Source organism: Galeopterus variegatus, unplaced genomic scaffold (genome assembly GCF_000696425.1).
Source record: "Galeopterus variegatus unplaced genomic scaffold, G_variegatus-3.0.2 Scaffold1156, whole genome shotgun sequence".
In the NCBI taxonomy this organism is placed as follows: Eukaryota; Metazoa; Chordata; class Mammalia; order Dermoptera; family Cynocephalidae; genus Galeopterus; species Galeopterus variegatus.
This window is the reverse complement of record NW_007727267.1, coordinates 260,767-275,315: the sequence shown is the minus strand read 5'-3', so window position 1 is coordinate 275,315 and position 14,549 is coordinate 260,767. Positions and strand designations below refer to the sequence as shown.

At 40.2% G+C, this 14,549-nt stretch overlaps 1 protein-coding gene across 1 annotated transcript in view; it reads right to left on the bottom strand.

The window, feature by feature from the left end:
* Positions 1 to 14,549, bottom strand: part of LAPTM4B (lysosomal protein transmembrane 4 beta) — a 63,546-nt gene that overhangs the window by 18,010 nt on the left and 30,987 nt on the right. Inside the window, exons 5-7 of the mRNA XM_008575216.1 lie at positions 7,491 to 7,564; positions 6,909 to 7,031; positions 3,566 to 3,664 (exon numbers count right to left, since the gene is read on the bottom strand). Coding sequence (XP_008573438.1) covers positions 3,566 to 3,664; positions 6,909 to 7,031; positions 7,491 to 7,564 — 296 coding nt within the window. The remainder of the gene's footprint in view (positions 1 to 3,565; positions 3,665 to 6,908; positions 7,032 to 7,490; positions 7,565 to 14,549) is intronic.

Genomic DNA, 14,549 nt, shown 5'->3' with positions numbered 1-14,549 from the left:
TGCGATGGGTGAGATCTGAGAGTCTGTGGCCTTTCACCAAGGGACACTGCCAACTCACACGCAGCTTGGGAGGTAGGCAGCCCTAGCCTCACAGGTGTGGGGGTCAGAGGACAACATTTGGGGTCAACTGGGCAGCCAGAAAAGAAAGTTGAAGCAGGCAAGTGGGAGCTGCCAGGCAGTAAGCTCCAATACCCATAAATAAAATTCACCCAAATCCTTAACCACTACACTAAACATGCGATATCAAAACATTCAGAGTGGTGTTTTATGGGAGAAAATTTGGACTCGAATGATTTTCAACGAATCATTTTCTTTCTACTGCTTATTATCATAGTACCTATTTAAAGTGACTTTTCTCCCTCAATGCAGCTTCCTCAGGATTGATTTTTTTAAGAATAGGTAATTTTATGCCAAAATAAAGGCAATGAAAGGTACCGAGATGTAAAAGTTCAAAGCCTAAAATCCATTTAAGAATTTTCTACTTGACAGTAGTTCACAAGCACAAATTATAACGTTTTTATAGCCAGATTGACAAAGATGAAAATAGGTAGTACTCAACTGGTGAGGGTCAGGGGACACTGCAGATGGCAGTGGCAAGTTAACTTCATTTTGACAACCTAACGAAGGCCTTCAAACTATGCATACCCTCTGATTTTAAGAAATGTTGTTTTGAGGAAATAAAAGCTTAAGAATATATGGATGTATTTAAATATATTCATTGCAGCACCATTAATAAGTGGAAAAGTAGAAACTGCCTCAATGTCCAATAGGTAATTTATTAATGATATTCATATAATGGACTAATAAAGAACAATGTTCAAAATATTACATTTTAAAAATAAATTACAAAACAATGTCCATTACATGGACACTGTAGTGGATGTTGCAGTATTAGAATATACACTATGTAGTGTATAACATTATATTAATTTATTTCCATCCAGAAATATTTGGGAATAACCACTGATTTGCCTGTGGAATTCTGGTCAGTGTTTTGCTCTCATATGGGTAACAGAAGGAATGTCCTAGCTGTAATGTCAGGAAGTCAAAAAGCAGTTCAGATACCTAAAGCAAGACGATGAACTGACCAAAGTCTGTTTACTTCTTTGGCATTCAGGAATACATTTAATAATATTTAGACCCTAAGTAAAATCTTCATACTTACCTTAAAAGTCAAGATAATGCTGATAAACAAAAGAATAATGAGGACCAAACAGGTAGGATTCACTGACATGATATCATCTCTGTAGGGAAAATTGGGAGGCTGCAAAAGAAAAAGGCCTCATTAGCAAATCCCATTAATTGTTCAAGATTGTATTCCTNGAACAGGCAAATTTATAGAGACAGAAAGTAGATTAGTGATTGCCAGGGGTAGGGGATGGGAGTAAGAGTGAATGACGAGTGATAAAAATGTTCTAAAATTAGACTGTGCAACTACAGATCTATGACTACACAGCTCTGTGAATATACTAACAATCAATGACTTGTACATTTTATTGGATGTAGTTTATTAATTTGTCTTATGAAAAGGAAGACATTTAAGAGCCAAAGGGATAAAATATTCCGTCATATATTCAGAATGCTGCCATGAGCTGCATTCAACTTGATGGTGATTATTTCTTGCATTTAACTTTTGCGATGTTATGCTATTTTATAAAATATTTCTTGAATGGCAATAATCTGAAAACATGAACCAAACATGAGAAAAAGATAGAGAGGCATTTTTTTTTAACAGTATACACAATAGATTCAATTTATTCAAGGTTTCAGTTTAGTTAACAATGTTACCTTTTCTTTATGGGGGGCAGGGTTGGGAAGCCCTGTACTTCTTAAGTGTTTCAATACAAACAGAAAAGAAATGGTTGGACATACTACTTATGTATTATGTAAGAAGACTATTTACCCACTGTTTTAGCAGTGAACAGTGGATTCCTTAATGCAAGAATTCCTTCATATATGAAGCCTTTAAAATGGCAAATCTGTAACTCAAAGGCTAAACAGGAACCAAACGGAAAACACCCAGTACCTGGGCCTGCACAAGCCCACCGCCAGCCCACAGTCATTCTCAAGGGCCCCTTGAACACCGTGTGCACTCACAAGCACTTCAATAGGAGAAAAACTTCTGCCTGCTGTCTCTCAAAACCCAATAACTTATTTCAGTGAACTTATTTCTTATTTGACACTTCTGTAGTCTTGAATCAATTAGAAATTAAATATTTAGTATATTTCCCAAATAAACTTGCACTGACATATTCCTTCCACCAACTATTTGCGGAGGTAGGTGGTAAGCATTGCTTCCTCTTCTGTCTGAAGACAGAGTGAAATTTACAAATGTCCCATTTTGGGCTCTCAGTAAACTGGTGTAATGATAAACCTTACCATAGAGAGTAAGAGCAAATTTAAGCAGTGAGAGCCACTAATCCACTAAACTGATGTGTGAAACACAACATGCACACCTATATTTATTTAAACTAATAATTACTGAGTTTCTGGGTACAAGGCATCAACTTAGTGCTAAGAGGGATATAAAAATGAAGGCACAGACGTCAAGGAAACAGTCTAGTCAGTGCAGGAGAGAGATGTAAATAAATAAATAAATATAAGACAAGTACACGTTTCTCTCCAGGTTGAAAATAGTGCTGTGAGGGCCGGCCCGGTGGCGCACTAGGGAAGTGCGGTGGCGCTCCCGCCCAGGGTTCGGATCCCACATACAGACCAGCCGCTCACTGGCTGAGCGAGGGGCGGGAGCAACACCGAGGGTTGCGATCCCGTGGCCGGTCCTGGTCCGGTACGGGTGCGACACTGAGGGTTGGGTTGCGATCCGTTGCCGGTCACGAAAAAAGACAAAAAGGAAAAAAAAAAAAAAAGTAGTGCTGTGAACAATTTCTATGATGCCTTTTATGAGATAATTATGATAATTAATACCTGTGTTTTGTAATTTATAAAAGTATCACAGGACAGGAATTCTTATTCACTACCAAATGCCGGTGCCTAGAACAGAGCCTGGCACAAAGGAGACCCTGAATTCCTTCAAACTATGCATACCCTCTGATTTTAAGAAATGTTGTTTTGAGGAAATAAAAGCTTAAGAATATATGGATGTATTTAAATATATTCATTGCAGCACCATTAATAAGTGGAAAAGTAGAAACTGCCTCAATGTCCAATAGGTAATTTATTAATGATATTCATATAATGGACTAATAAAGAACAATGTTCAAAATATTACATTTTAAAAATAAATTACAAAACAATGTCCATTACATGGACACTGTAGTGGATGTTGCAGTATTAGAATATACACTATGTAGTGTATAACATTATATTAATTTATTTCCATCCAGAAATATTTGGGAATAACCACTGATTTGCCTGTGGAATTCTGGTCAGTGTTTTGCTCTCAGATGGATAACAGAAGTAATGTCCTAGCTGTAATGTCAGGAAGTCAAAAAGCAGTTCAGATACCTAAAGCAAGACGATGAACTGACCAAAGTCTGTTTACTTCTTTGGCATTCAGGAATACATTTAATAATATTTAGACCCTAAGTAAAATCTTCATACTTACCTTAAAAGTCAAGATAATGCTGATAAACAAAAGAATAATGAGGACCAAACAGGTAGGATTCACTGACATGATATCATCTCTGTAGGGAAAATTGGGAGGCTGCAAAAGAAAAAGGCCTCATTAGCAAATCCCATTAATTGTTCAAGATTGTATTCCTCAGGCAGCAATTCAGATGTGCTTATCAGAAAGCAACTGGTTCAAGCAGATGGTTATTATTTAGGACCAATACAAAATTTCTACTCCAACTCTACTAATGAGAAAGCTACAAATGGTGTGATAGGGAGAGGCTGGTCTGTTCATAATTCAGGCAGTAACTCTTGAAAAATCAGAGGAAGAGTCATGAGTGAGCCTGAAAATATAACTCTGCCCTCCTACTACACAAAAGTTAGACGTCAGTGGTGTGTACCCAGGGATATTTTGTACACCTCTGCTATTTGGATTTCCTACAAGTTCTGAATCATTCTAAAGGACATATATAAGGCAAGGGGGAGAAACCTATTAAAATGGTATCTTATTTATAGAGAGCATTTTTGTTGATGTTAATTCTTCCCAGAGAGGTCCTCTTATACTAACAGATATTTATAGCATAAAAAAAATAATAAAATAAAAATCAAGTCCTACCATCTGACCATATTTACTACCAGGTTAAAAAAAAAAAAATCTCTTTAGGAGGATCAAAGTCTGCTACTATAGTTAGTTGGAGGGACAGACTTCCCCACGAAACACCAGCACAGCACTGATCGACACCTAGAGAGCTGGCCTAGGTACGGCATGTGGAAGGCAGCCCCTGTGCTACGTCTCTGATTCCATCTCTTCTTCACCATCCAATACTGGGAAGAACATGGAGAAACCCATGGCTTAATTGCTTGGCTCCCACTACTCAGGGTGAACACCATGTAATGGTTTTCAGTCTCCTTTTACTTTGGGCAAAATATCTAAGGAACAACATCAAAGTCATTCTTTGTGATCAGCTCACACAACTGGTCCTTTCCCTTGGAGCCTGGAAGGGTTGGCTGTAGTACCGATCATAAAGAGTAAGGATAAAATAACTTGGTGCTGTTCACAAGACCAACAAGAAATCATACTGTTCCTGTGGCTAATTTTTAAAAAAGGATTAAAGTGGAATATGTGGCCCTTCCCCAAAGACCTTTATACTTTCTCCCCCAGAGAAGCGAACATGGTTTCCATGTCCAGTTGAGATCTATAAAAAAGACATGCAGAACATATTTTAACTGCATTTTACGGAACTCCACATACACAGATAAACAGAGCAGGCATTAGAATTAAGTGGGGCATTCCTGCAGCTCTCTCTGATAACTGTTTCTCCAGACTCACTGTCTCTCAGTCTGCCAACAAGCGCCTCCATAATGGTGGAATGTTAACATTCCCATTCATTACTGTCTCTTAGTATTGTGACAACCTGCAGGTCTCACTCGTTCAGCCCAGACTGATCTTTAAGTAGAATACACGAAAGATATTCATTTGTATAATTTGGTTTGTAATTACAAATAAAAGTGGATGGTGATTTTATTTTTATTGATATAATTATGGTCAGCATCACCAGTATTATTACACCACAGATGGCTCTAAAGCAAATGAATATGGAGTGACGAACACCAGGGAGCACAACAGGAAGTCTAAGGGGCACTCTTGAGTGTTGTACACACTTGCCCTGCACACTAAGCCCTTATAGTTGCTGCAGTATAGGGAATGTAGCATGGAATACACTATTCACATAGCCATGGGGCTGCCATATGGCTCACGTCCATGTCTCCTCAATCACCACCACCCTGTCCCAGCCCCCTCACATGACAGGCTATGTTGAGACTATGTTTCCTCCTCGCTTCCAGGATGAATCCAGGAGCCCAGCACCAGAGGAACATTACAAAGGAAGAACACACGTCCTTAAACACAGAGGTAATTCTTCACCCTGCTTATCATATATAAATCCCCTCGTGCAGAGACTTGGCTATACCACAAGAGATAATAGGTAAAATTAGCACATGGGAAATACACAAAAGTTTTCTTGATACTACATTTCTACCAAAACATGGACCTGTTTTCTAAAACAAAGAGAAGTTATTACTAACAGGAATGACACCACAACAATGACAATGTAATACTTTTAAGGAACAGAACACTAGTGGCTTCTCGTGCTAGGTCTGCCGGGTATCAGTTACGTGATCTGGGCATGACTGTCGTCAAGATCACAAACTTCTGTGGCCCCATTTCCTCTCTCCCTCCAACCGCTCTACTGGTCTCATTGTCACTGAACCTTTCTGTCCCAGCTGCCACATCAAATGCCCCAGCCTCACCTCTCCTGTCTCAGAAAAACCCTGCTCCTTCCCCTGCAGTCAGAAATGACCATCAAAACCTCCAAAGAGTGACCATTCTCTCCATTTAAAACATTCTAAGATTTTTTTTTTCCTTTTTGTCTTTTTTCGTGTCCGGCAATGGATCGCAACCCTCAGTGTCGCGCCCGTACCGGACCGGAACCGGCAACGGGATCGCAACCCTCGGTGTTGCGCCCGCACCTCGCTCAGCCAGTGAGCGGGAACCGGTCTGTATGTGGGATCCGAACCCTCGGCGGGAGTGCCACCGCACTCCCAAGCAGTGCACTGTAGCAGTGCGCCACCGGGCCGGCCCTAAAACATTCTAAGATTTTGATGAAAAAATTTAAGGCACATTTGCAATTTAAAAAAACAAAGTTTAAAAAAATGTGAAGGCACAGAAGTATTCCAACCTCATAATCATTATAAGCTTCTTAATACCCAGCCCCCTATACTCACTCATATGGTCACAAAGGACATTTACCAGGAAACTAGACCCAAAATGATGCTTGCAAAAGAAAGGGTCAAGTAAGTTTGGGAACCAGTGTCTAGCATAGAGTTCCACTTCTCCTATACAACAGCAGAGGCAAAAGGCTACCCTATGAGCAGACTGCATTTTACGAAATAAGACTATGGGGCCAGCCAGGTGGCGCACTGCTACAGTGCGCCGCTTGGGAAGCGCGGCGGCGCTCCCGCCGAGGGTTCGGATCCCACATACAGACCGGTTCCCGCTCACTGGCTGAGCGAGGTGCGGGCGCAACACCGAGGGTTGCGATCCCGTTGCCGGTTCCGGTCCGGTACGGGCGCGACACTGAGGGTTGCGATCCATTGCCGGACACGAAAAAAGACAAAAAGGAAAAAAAAAAAAAAACCCAAAATAAGACTATGAGTAACTAGATTATAATTTAGGTAAGCACATGGACTACCGCTGTCACTGCCGCTATACCTCTCTATCCCTTAACTTAACCAGGTTTCCCTCATGAAAAGCAGCAGTAACTGGAAGGGCCACATACCAGCTGTCGTATGTATTCCTGAATGGAGTTTGGATAAACAAGCACGGTGATGGCAACCAAGGCATTCAGGGCAAAATCGAAGATCTGGTAACAGAAGAATGGTATGATCCAGGCAGCGTGTTGCTATAACATAAGAGAAAATTGAATGTTATTGTGTTCAATATTACAAAACATTATTCTGTTGAACCCAAATAAATCCTTTCTTAATCTGAAGGGAAATGGAGGAATTGAAATTCATTAAACCAGATCACGATGTAACTAATATGCCAAATAGAAGTAACCAACAAACAAGCTTCAGTGAACATTTCTGGGACTATAATATTGGTTTTATTGTTTTTTTCAAGTACCATGTGATATTAACAAGAGATCTAAAGAAAATTGAGAATAATTACTTCTTACTTATCATAGATAGTTGTGGGCTGGCCGGTTAGCTCACTTGGGAGAGTGTGGTGCTGGTAACACCAAGGTCAAGGGTTCGGATCTCCTTACCGGCCAGCCATCAAAAAAAAGAATGATACTTGCACAGATCACATGTGTAAGGGGACTGAGAAATAGGCCCAGCCTCTTATTGCAGCTGCTTACCTTGTACGCTCCGTAAGTAGCCATTGCACATATCAGGATCATGAGAAGAGAAATTGCAATAGCAATACACATGTCTGCCAAGGGTTAAAAAAAGAGAGACAATCAGTAGCAGACCCACAGTTTAAATGTGTTCTGAGTCTCTCCCCAAAGTCATTTTGTTTATAAACCAATTATAAGTGAAAACGCCATGCTAAGTAAACCACCAGAGTTCTTTTGGAATTTGAGAAGATGATAGCTAATGGAGGTAAAGTGCCCAAAAGTTCTCCCAAAATCATATAAATAACTATAAATAAGAGATTATTTCAAAAACGGGAGGTACTGGTTACAGATACTCTAAACCTTCCCATAGCTTCCCATCTCATATAAAATAAAGCCTCAATTTCTTATCACAGCTCTGATGTCCCTGTTTATCCTAGAGCATGCCTACCTCTCTAATCCCACCTCACGTCGTCCCACATTCTGTTGCTCACTATAATCCAGCCATACCATTTGGTTCATTAAACACAAGGTCATGCCATCATAGGGCTAGAAGGAATTTGTCATGTTTTTGCATGACCAGCTCCCCCCACCTCTTTTTTAATCATTCAGGTCGCAGCTCCAGTGTCAACACCTCAGACAGCTTCCCTGAGTGCTCTAGCTAGCAGATCCCTCCCAGTCACTGCCACAATACTGTAGTATTTTCTCTATTGTATGTACCACTATTATCTTATTTCTATTTGTTAATTAGGTATTGTCTGTTTCCCTCTGCTACAGTAACCTTCCCAACAAAAAGGACTTTCTCTACAATCCCAACATCTAGGTGAGAAATGCCCAATACAGTAGCCACTAGCCACATGTGGGCATTGAGCACTTGAAATGAGGTCAATCTGAATTGAGATGTGCTATAAGATTAAGACATACTTCAGATTTCAAGGGCTTAGAACAAAGAAAAGAACATAAAATATCTCATTAATAATTTTACACTGTTTACATGCTGAAATGACATTTTGAATATACAGAGTTAAATAAAATAATTAAAATGAATCTCACCTGTTTCTTTTTTATTGCTTCTCTTTTGTCACTTTTTTCTTTTTATCTTTTTAAATGTGAAGATGAGGTTAGGAAAATGTTAAATTACGTATGTGTTTGCATTATATTGCTATTGAACAGTGCTGATCTAGAACAGTGCCTACAACACAATAGGTACTAACTGAACATTTATTTGGGAGGTTACCATGTCTTTAGGAGATTCTGATTAGAAGTATGGTATGACTAGGTTTCTAAAGGCAATATGTGGGGTTACCACTAGGCTAAGCGAGTACAAAACCTGTGCAGTAAATTATCTGTACAATGTTTGACATTTCAAGGCATTTTCACAAATACCCCTATTTAGCCTTCTTAATTCTGAAATAGATGTTACTGTTACCACAAAACAGATTACAAAACTAGGGCTCAGAGGTTATGTAATTTGCTAAGACAGCATTTGCATCAAAAAGCTGAATTTTGACTAACTCTGCTCTTATGATTTCAAATCTCCGGCTCTTTCTACTATACAATGCTGCTTCTACTTTAGCTCTGAATACTAACTAATGAAGCAACCTGGGCTGCCACTTCCTTCTCTCCAAAGGAAAGAATGCTAGTTTTAGAGCCATCCCTTCTGTATCCTCAGCTTCAGAGATGAGAATATTTTAAGCAGGAGTTTTAAACAGAAGCAAATGAGGAAATGGTGTTAATAGTATAGGGGTTTTTACAATCAGTATTAGTTCTGGACAGTGACAGGAATATCCCTACTTACTCTTTGCACAGTAGCTCCTCTGACGTCAGAGCACACCGACATCACATTGTTTCCTAAAGCAAATTCCTGCCTTGATAATACAGGTCTAATTTGGAAAGGATCCTCAGAAAAGTTATACCACAGGCCATGAAAGACATAATTAGAAAATGTTTCCTGACAGTCAATTAGTCATTGAAATTAAATAGGCATATAAAAGTTACCTGAAATGCCTTTGTTTAAATCATCTATTTCTAATTCTACTTTCCCTCATTTCCTGGATTTGTTTCCTTCCCATAACATTTGTAGCTAGTTAGTTAACACAGTCACAAATATACAAGAGGATCTCCTAGGAACTGAACTAGTTGATGTTAAAGCATAGAAGGAAAAATAAGTTAGCATGAACAGCCAGAAAATTTCTTAAGATGAAGGATAGGGTTAGCCTTACCACACACTGAAACACGGTTGCAGAGGATATAGTAAACTGGCCCCACACATTTGTTCTCACTTTCCTATTCTGCAGAGGCTAGAAAGCTAAAGACTGGGTTTTCCAGAGTCTCTTGCAGCTAGCTGGGTAATAGAAGCAGATTAGGTTTTCCCAATTAGATGTAGACATACAGCGAAGACTTTCCTTTGACCAAACTTGAGTCAGGATCCTCTGAGTCCTCTTTTTTTTTTTTTTTTTTGTCTTTTTCCGTGTCCGGCAACGGATCGCAACCCTCAGTGTTGCCCCCGTACAGGACCGGGGACCGGCAACGGGACTGCAACCCTCGGTGTTGCTCCCGCGCCTCACTCAGCCAGTGAGCGGGAACCGGTCTGTATGTGGGATCCGAACCCTCGGGCGGGAGCGCCGCCGCGCTTCCCAAGCGGCGCACTTATCCAGTGCGCCACCGGGCCGGCCCCTGAGTCCTCTTTTTTTTTTTTTTTGTCTTTTTCCGTGTCCGGCAACGGATCGCAACCCTCAGTGTTGCCCCCGTACAGGACCGGGGACCGGCAACGGGACTGCAACCCTCGGTGTTGCTCCCGCGCCTCACTCAGCCAGTGAGCGGGAACCGGTCTGTATGTGGGATCCGAACCCTCGGGCGGGAGCGCCGCCGCGCTTCCCAAGCGGCGCACTTATCCAGTGCGCCACCGGGCCGGCCCCTGAGTCCTCTTTTTGACTATGCCCCAATCCTGGGTTCTGTCTCAGCCCATTTAATACAGTTTTAGCAAAAATCCCCACCTTTGGTACCTGACCACCTTCAATATCTCATCAAATTCCTTACCCCTACCCAGATAACTTATCACCCTAACCTGCCTACAGCAAGCATTATCCCCCTAGCCTTGCTATTTCCTCTTAGTAATTTTCCACCCTGACCTCTACCTGCTTCATGACTGTAAATCTCCTCTTGTTCCTGCTAGAGTGGGAGTTACGCTTGATCTCTTTCCCCTACTGCAAAGCTCCCATTGTAGTGGTCTCTCTTGAATAAAGTCTTCTTACTGTCTTTGACAAGTGTCTGAATAATTTTTCTTTAACACACAGTAAAGCTGAAAGAGCAAGTCTCAGAAGAATGCACACTGCATGAATCTACTATATAAAGTTCAAGCACACGAAGATTAAACAATAGATCAACTAGAGATACAAATGTGGTAAATCTATAAAGAAAAGCAAAAGAATGATAATCCAGAAGAGTGGCAGTCCTTGAACAGAGGAACTAATTTGCAATCAGAAAGGATTCCAAAATTAAGGTAAAATTCAATTTCTTAAAACAACTTGCAGATACACAAGTGCTTGTAGTACCATTATTTGGTATATTTTATATATATTGTTTTGTATCTATTCAATATTTAATAAGAGATAATGCTATAAAGAATGAGGAACTCCAAATCATTAATCTAAAAAAAAAGTAAGAATGGTGCTCATTGTACAGGCAACTTTTCTGAAAGGCTTGAATTTTTTCAACACAAAGCTCTGAAGGAAAAAAAGGCTGTCGCACTAAATCTATGTTAAATTATAAATCACATCCTGATTTCAAAAACACTAAAATGTAAACACCACCAATGAAATGTACCAGAGAAGCAGCAGGTGAGAAAAAGAGCACAAGAGAAGGACTACTAGACACCTGAGCTAACTTAGTTCCTGCCTCAGCCACTGGCAAACTTGGGACTGCAAAGAATCAAGGGATTCTGCAGCTATGTATATCTTAGGATTTCAACAAAACATTTAGCAACGTTTTTCATAATATCTTTATAGGCAAAGTAGGGAAATATGCACCAAGTGAAACAGTCTGGTTAAGCAGAACATCCAGATAAACAGCTGAATGACTCTACTGCACGTCTCACACTTGCCTTTCCAAACCCACTCTCAACACCCTGTTCTTGGGCCCAGGAGGCAGACCTGTTTGGGCTATCAAGAGGATTCCCTTACCCTCTGGCTTCAGGTGAGCTCAGCCAATACCTGCACAATCAGATGGAGGGAAGACAGTGAGGTACCCCCTGCTCTGAGGTTACCTTGGATTGGCTATGGCCCTAGTCCCATGGTCACTGCTCCTCATGAAGAGGCTAACTCTATGTGACTCTCTCATCCCCAGCTCCAGTAACCACAGCCTCCTATCCATCCTTCAGATCCAAGGATACTAGCAGCCAGCCTTGATTATCATCTAAATGACTTCACCATCCCTAGTGGTCTTCTTAGACCTACACGTTTCCAAAAAACCTTCTTGAAAATAAACGTTCATTGAATTAACCTTTAAAAGAAAAACGAGGCTGGCCAGTTAGCTCAGTTTGTTAGAGCACTGAGTTATAACACCAAGGTCAAGGGTTCAGATCCCCATACTGGCCAGCCACCAGAAATAAATTTTTTTTTTTTTGTCCTTTTTGAGACCGGCTGCACCGCGCTCAGCCAGTGAGCACTGTGAGCGCACCAGTCATCCCTATATAGGATCCGAACCCACGGCGGGAGCGCTGCTGCGCTCCCAGGGCCGCACTCTCCTGAGTGCGCCACGGGCTCAGCCCAGAAATAAATTTTTAAAAATTAAAAAAAAATTTTAAAACAGCAAAATGTAGTCAAGGTGAATAGTATGCCACCTTATGACCCATGTGATTTAAAAAATAAACAGATGAAAGGATGGAAGGATGGGAGGGGAGATGGATGAAAATAAAGGGCCAGGTTCCCATGGCTTGGCATCCACTGCTGTTACATATGTGGGTATATTTCCCCAAGCCTGTGTTGGGATCTTTGCACATACATTAGCAAGCTGTGCACACTGCCACGTTGTTTGGGGGTATGTGAACAGACAGCAGGCAGGCAGCCCGGGGCCCCATCCAAATGCCAGAGCAAAGTGAGCTTTACTCTGTGTTGCCAATAGCCAACAGAGAAAGCCCCAGTTCTCCGCAGGCTCACTGTTCTAATTTTACGGTTTTTATTTCTCAGTTGTTACTATCACAACACTCGAACATACACAGAAATATATAAGCATACACAGAGAAGAGAATTCCCATCACCTATGTTGCCTGAATTGTTTTCATCTGATTACTCCATTACTGGTGGAAATCTGGATAGTTTCTAATTTTTGGCTATTACGAATTACGAATAAAGGAACTATGACCATTTGTATATATCACTTATGATGAACTCACAAAGCACTAATTTCTGTAGAGTATATATCTAGGAGTAGAATTACTAGGTCACAGGGTATATATATATTTAGTTTTAGTTTTCCAGCAGCATATTTGAGAACTCCAGTTGTTCTACCCCCACAACAACAGGTGGTACTGTCAGTGGTGTCAATGCTGACCATTTTGAATTGGTGTAGTGATTCACTAATTGGTTGTAATTTGCATTTCTCATAAGTAATAATGTGGAAAATATTCTCATAGGCTTATTGGTCACATGGATATCTTCTTTTGTGAAGTTATCTGTCTTTCTATTGATTTCACTCAGAACCATTTACTGAAAAGACCACCCTTTCTCCAATAAATGTAGTGGCATCTTTATCCTAAAGCAGGTGACCCACATTTTTGGGTAACCAACAATTCTTGGTTATTTTTCTGGCCATTTCCTTGCTCAGGCCAGGTGTGTCTACACAGCGAATAAAATAATAAGTTTGACCAGAAAGACAAATCTGCATGCAAAATTAATCAGACATCAATTTGGTATTATGCAACAGTTCCTTGCTAAACCATTAAAATTTCACAGATAAAATTCCATAAAGTCTACTTCTACACCAAGTAAGTTATGAATGTATAATACGATATGCCTCACATACATGCTTTTCAATCATTACCCGCTGGTCTAAGTCAGTACACTAAACTTTTTAAACTTTTTATTTTAAAGTCATTTTAAACATAGGAAAGCTGTGAAGAGTAGTAGAGTGCTCACAGATACCCTTCTCCCTGCTACCTATAATGCTAAAAGTTTACCTGACCCTAGTATAATGATCAAAACCAGGAAATTAACACTTGGCCTTATCTGAATTTCACCTATCCCCCGGAATGTCCTTTTTCTGTTCCAGAATCTAATCCAGGATCCCATTTAGTTGTGTCTCCTTAGTCTCCTCTAATCTATAGCAGTTCTTCATTCTTTCCCAGTATGGTCAAATTTTTTGAAAACATAAAATTATTTATAACTTATAAACATGCATTACTAATATTTCTGTATTTTATAAAATATGCATAAAATTAGAAATGTTAAAAGGCTAGATTTAAAAATAAAGAGAAACTCTTATATTTTCTCTCTTTACCCTAGTGGATTCTCCTATATGCCCCATTTTGATTTAAATAGGATTTGCCTTTCTTCTAACAAATCATTTTAGGAAAAGATCACATGGAAAAGTGAGACACATCCCTGCTATGTTCTTCCTGGATAAAATCTTCAGACAGCTGCCACAGTTCCAAAAAGGTGTCAACATAAAATTGCTATATTAACGTCCATAATTTTTGAGCACAATTTAAAGCAGTTGATTGTACCCATCTAAAGGACTATTTAATTCTATCCACATGTGAGTTAAATATGGAAAGGCATAGCTGATACGATGACCTTTGACCTACAAGCTCATTAAAGAAAGGAAATCAAAATATATGGAAAGGAAATGTAAAAGGAAAGAGGTTAAAAAAAGATTCACTCAAGTGAATATCCACTCTTCTGTACCTTTTTTTTTTTTTTTCCTTTTTGTCTTTTTTTTTTTTTTTTTTTACTGACCGGTAACAGGATCGCAACCCTCGGTGTCGTGCCCGTACCGGGGACCGGCAACGGGATCGGCAACGGGATCGGCAATGGGATCACAACCCTCGGTGTTGCGCCCGCACCACGCTCAGCCAGTGAGTGGGAA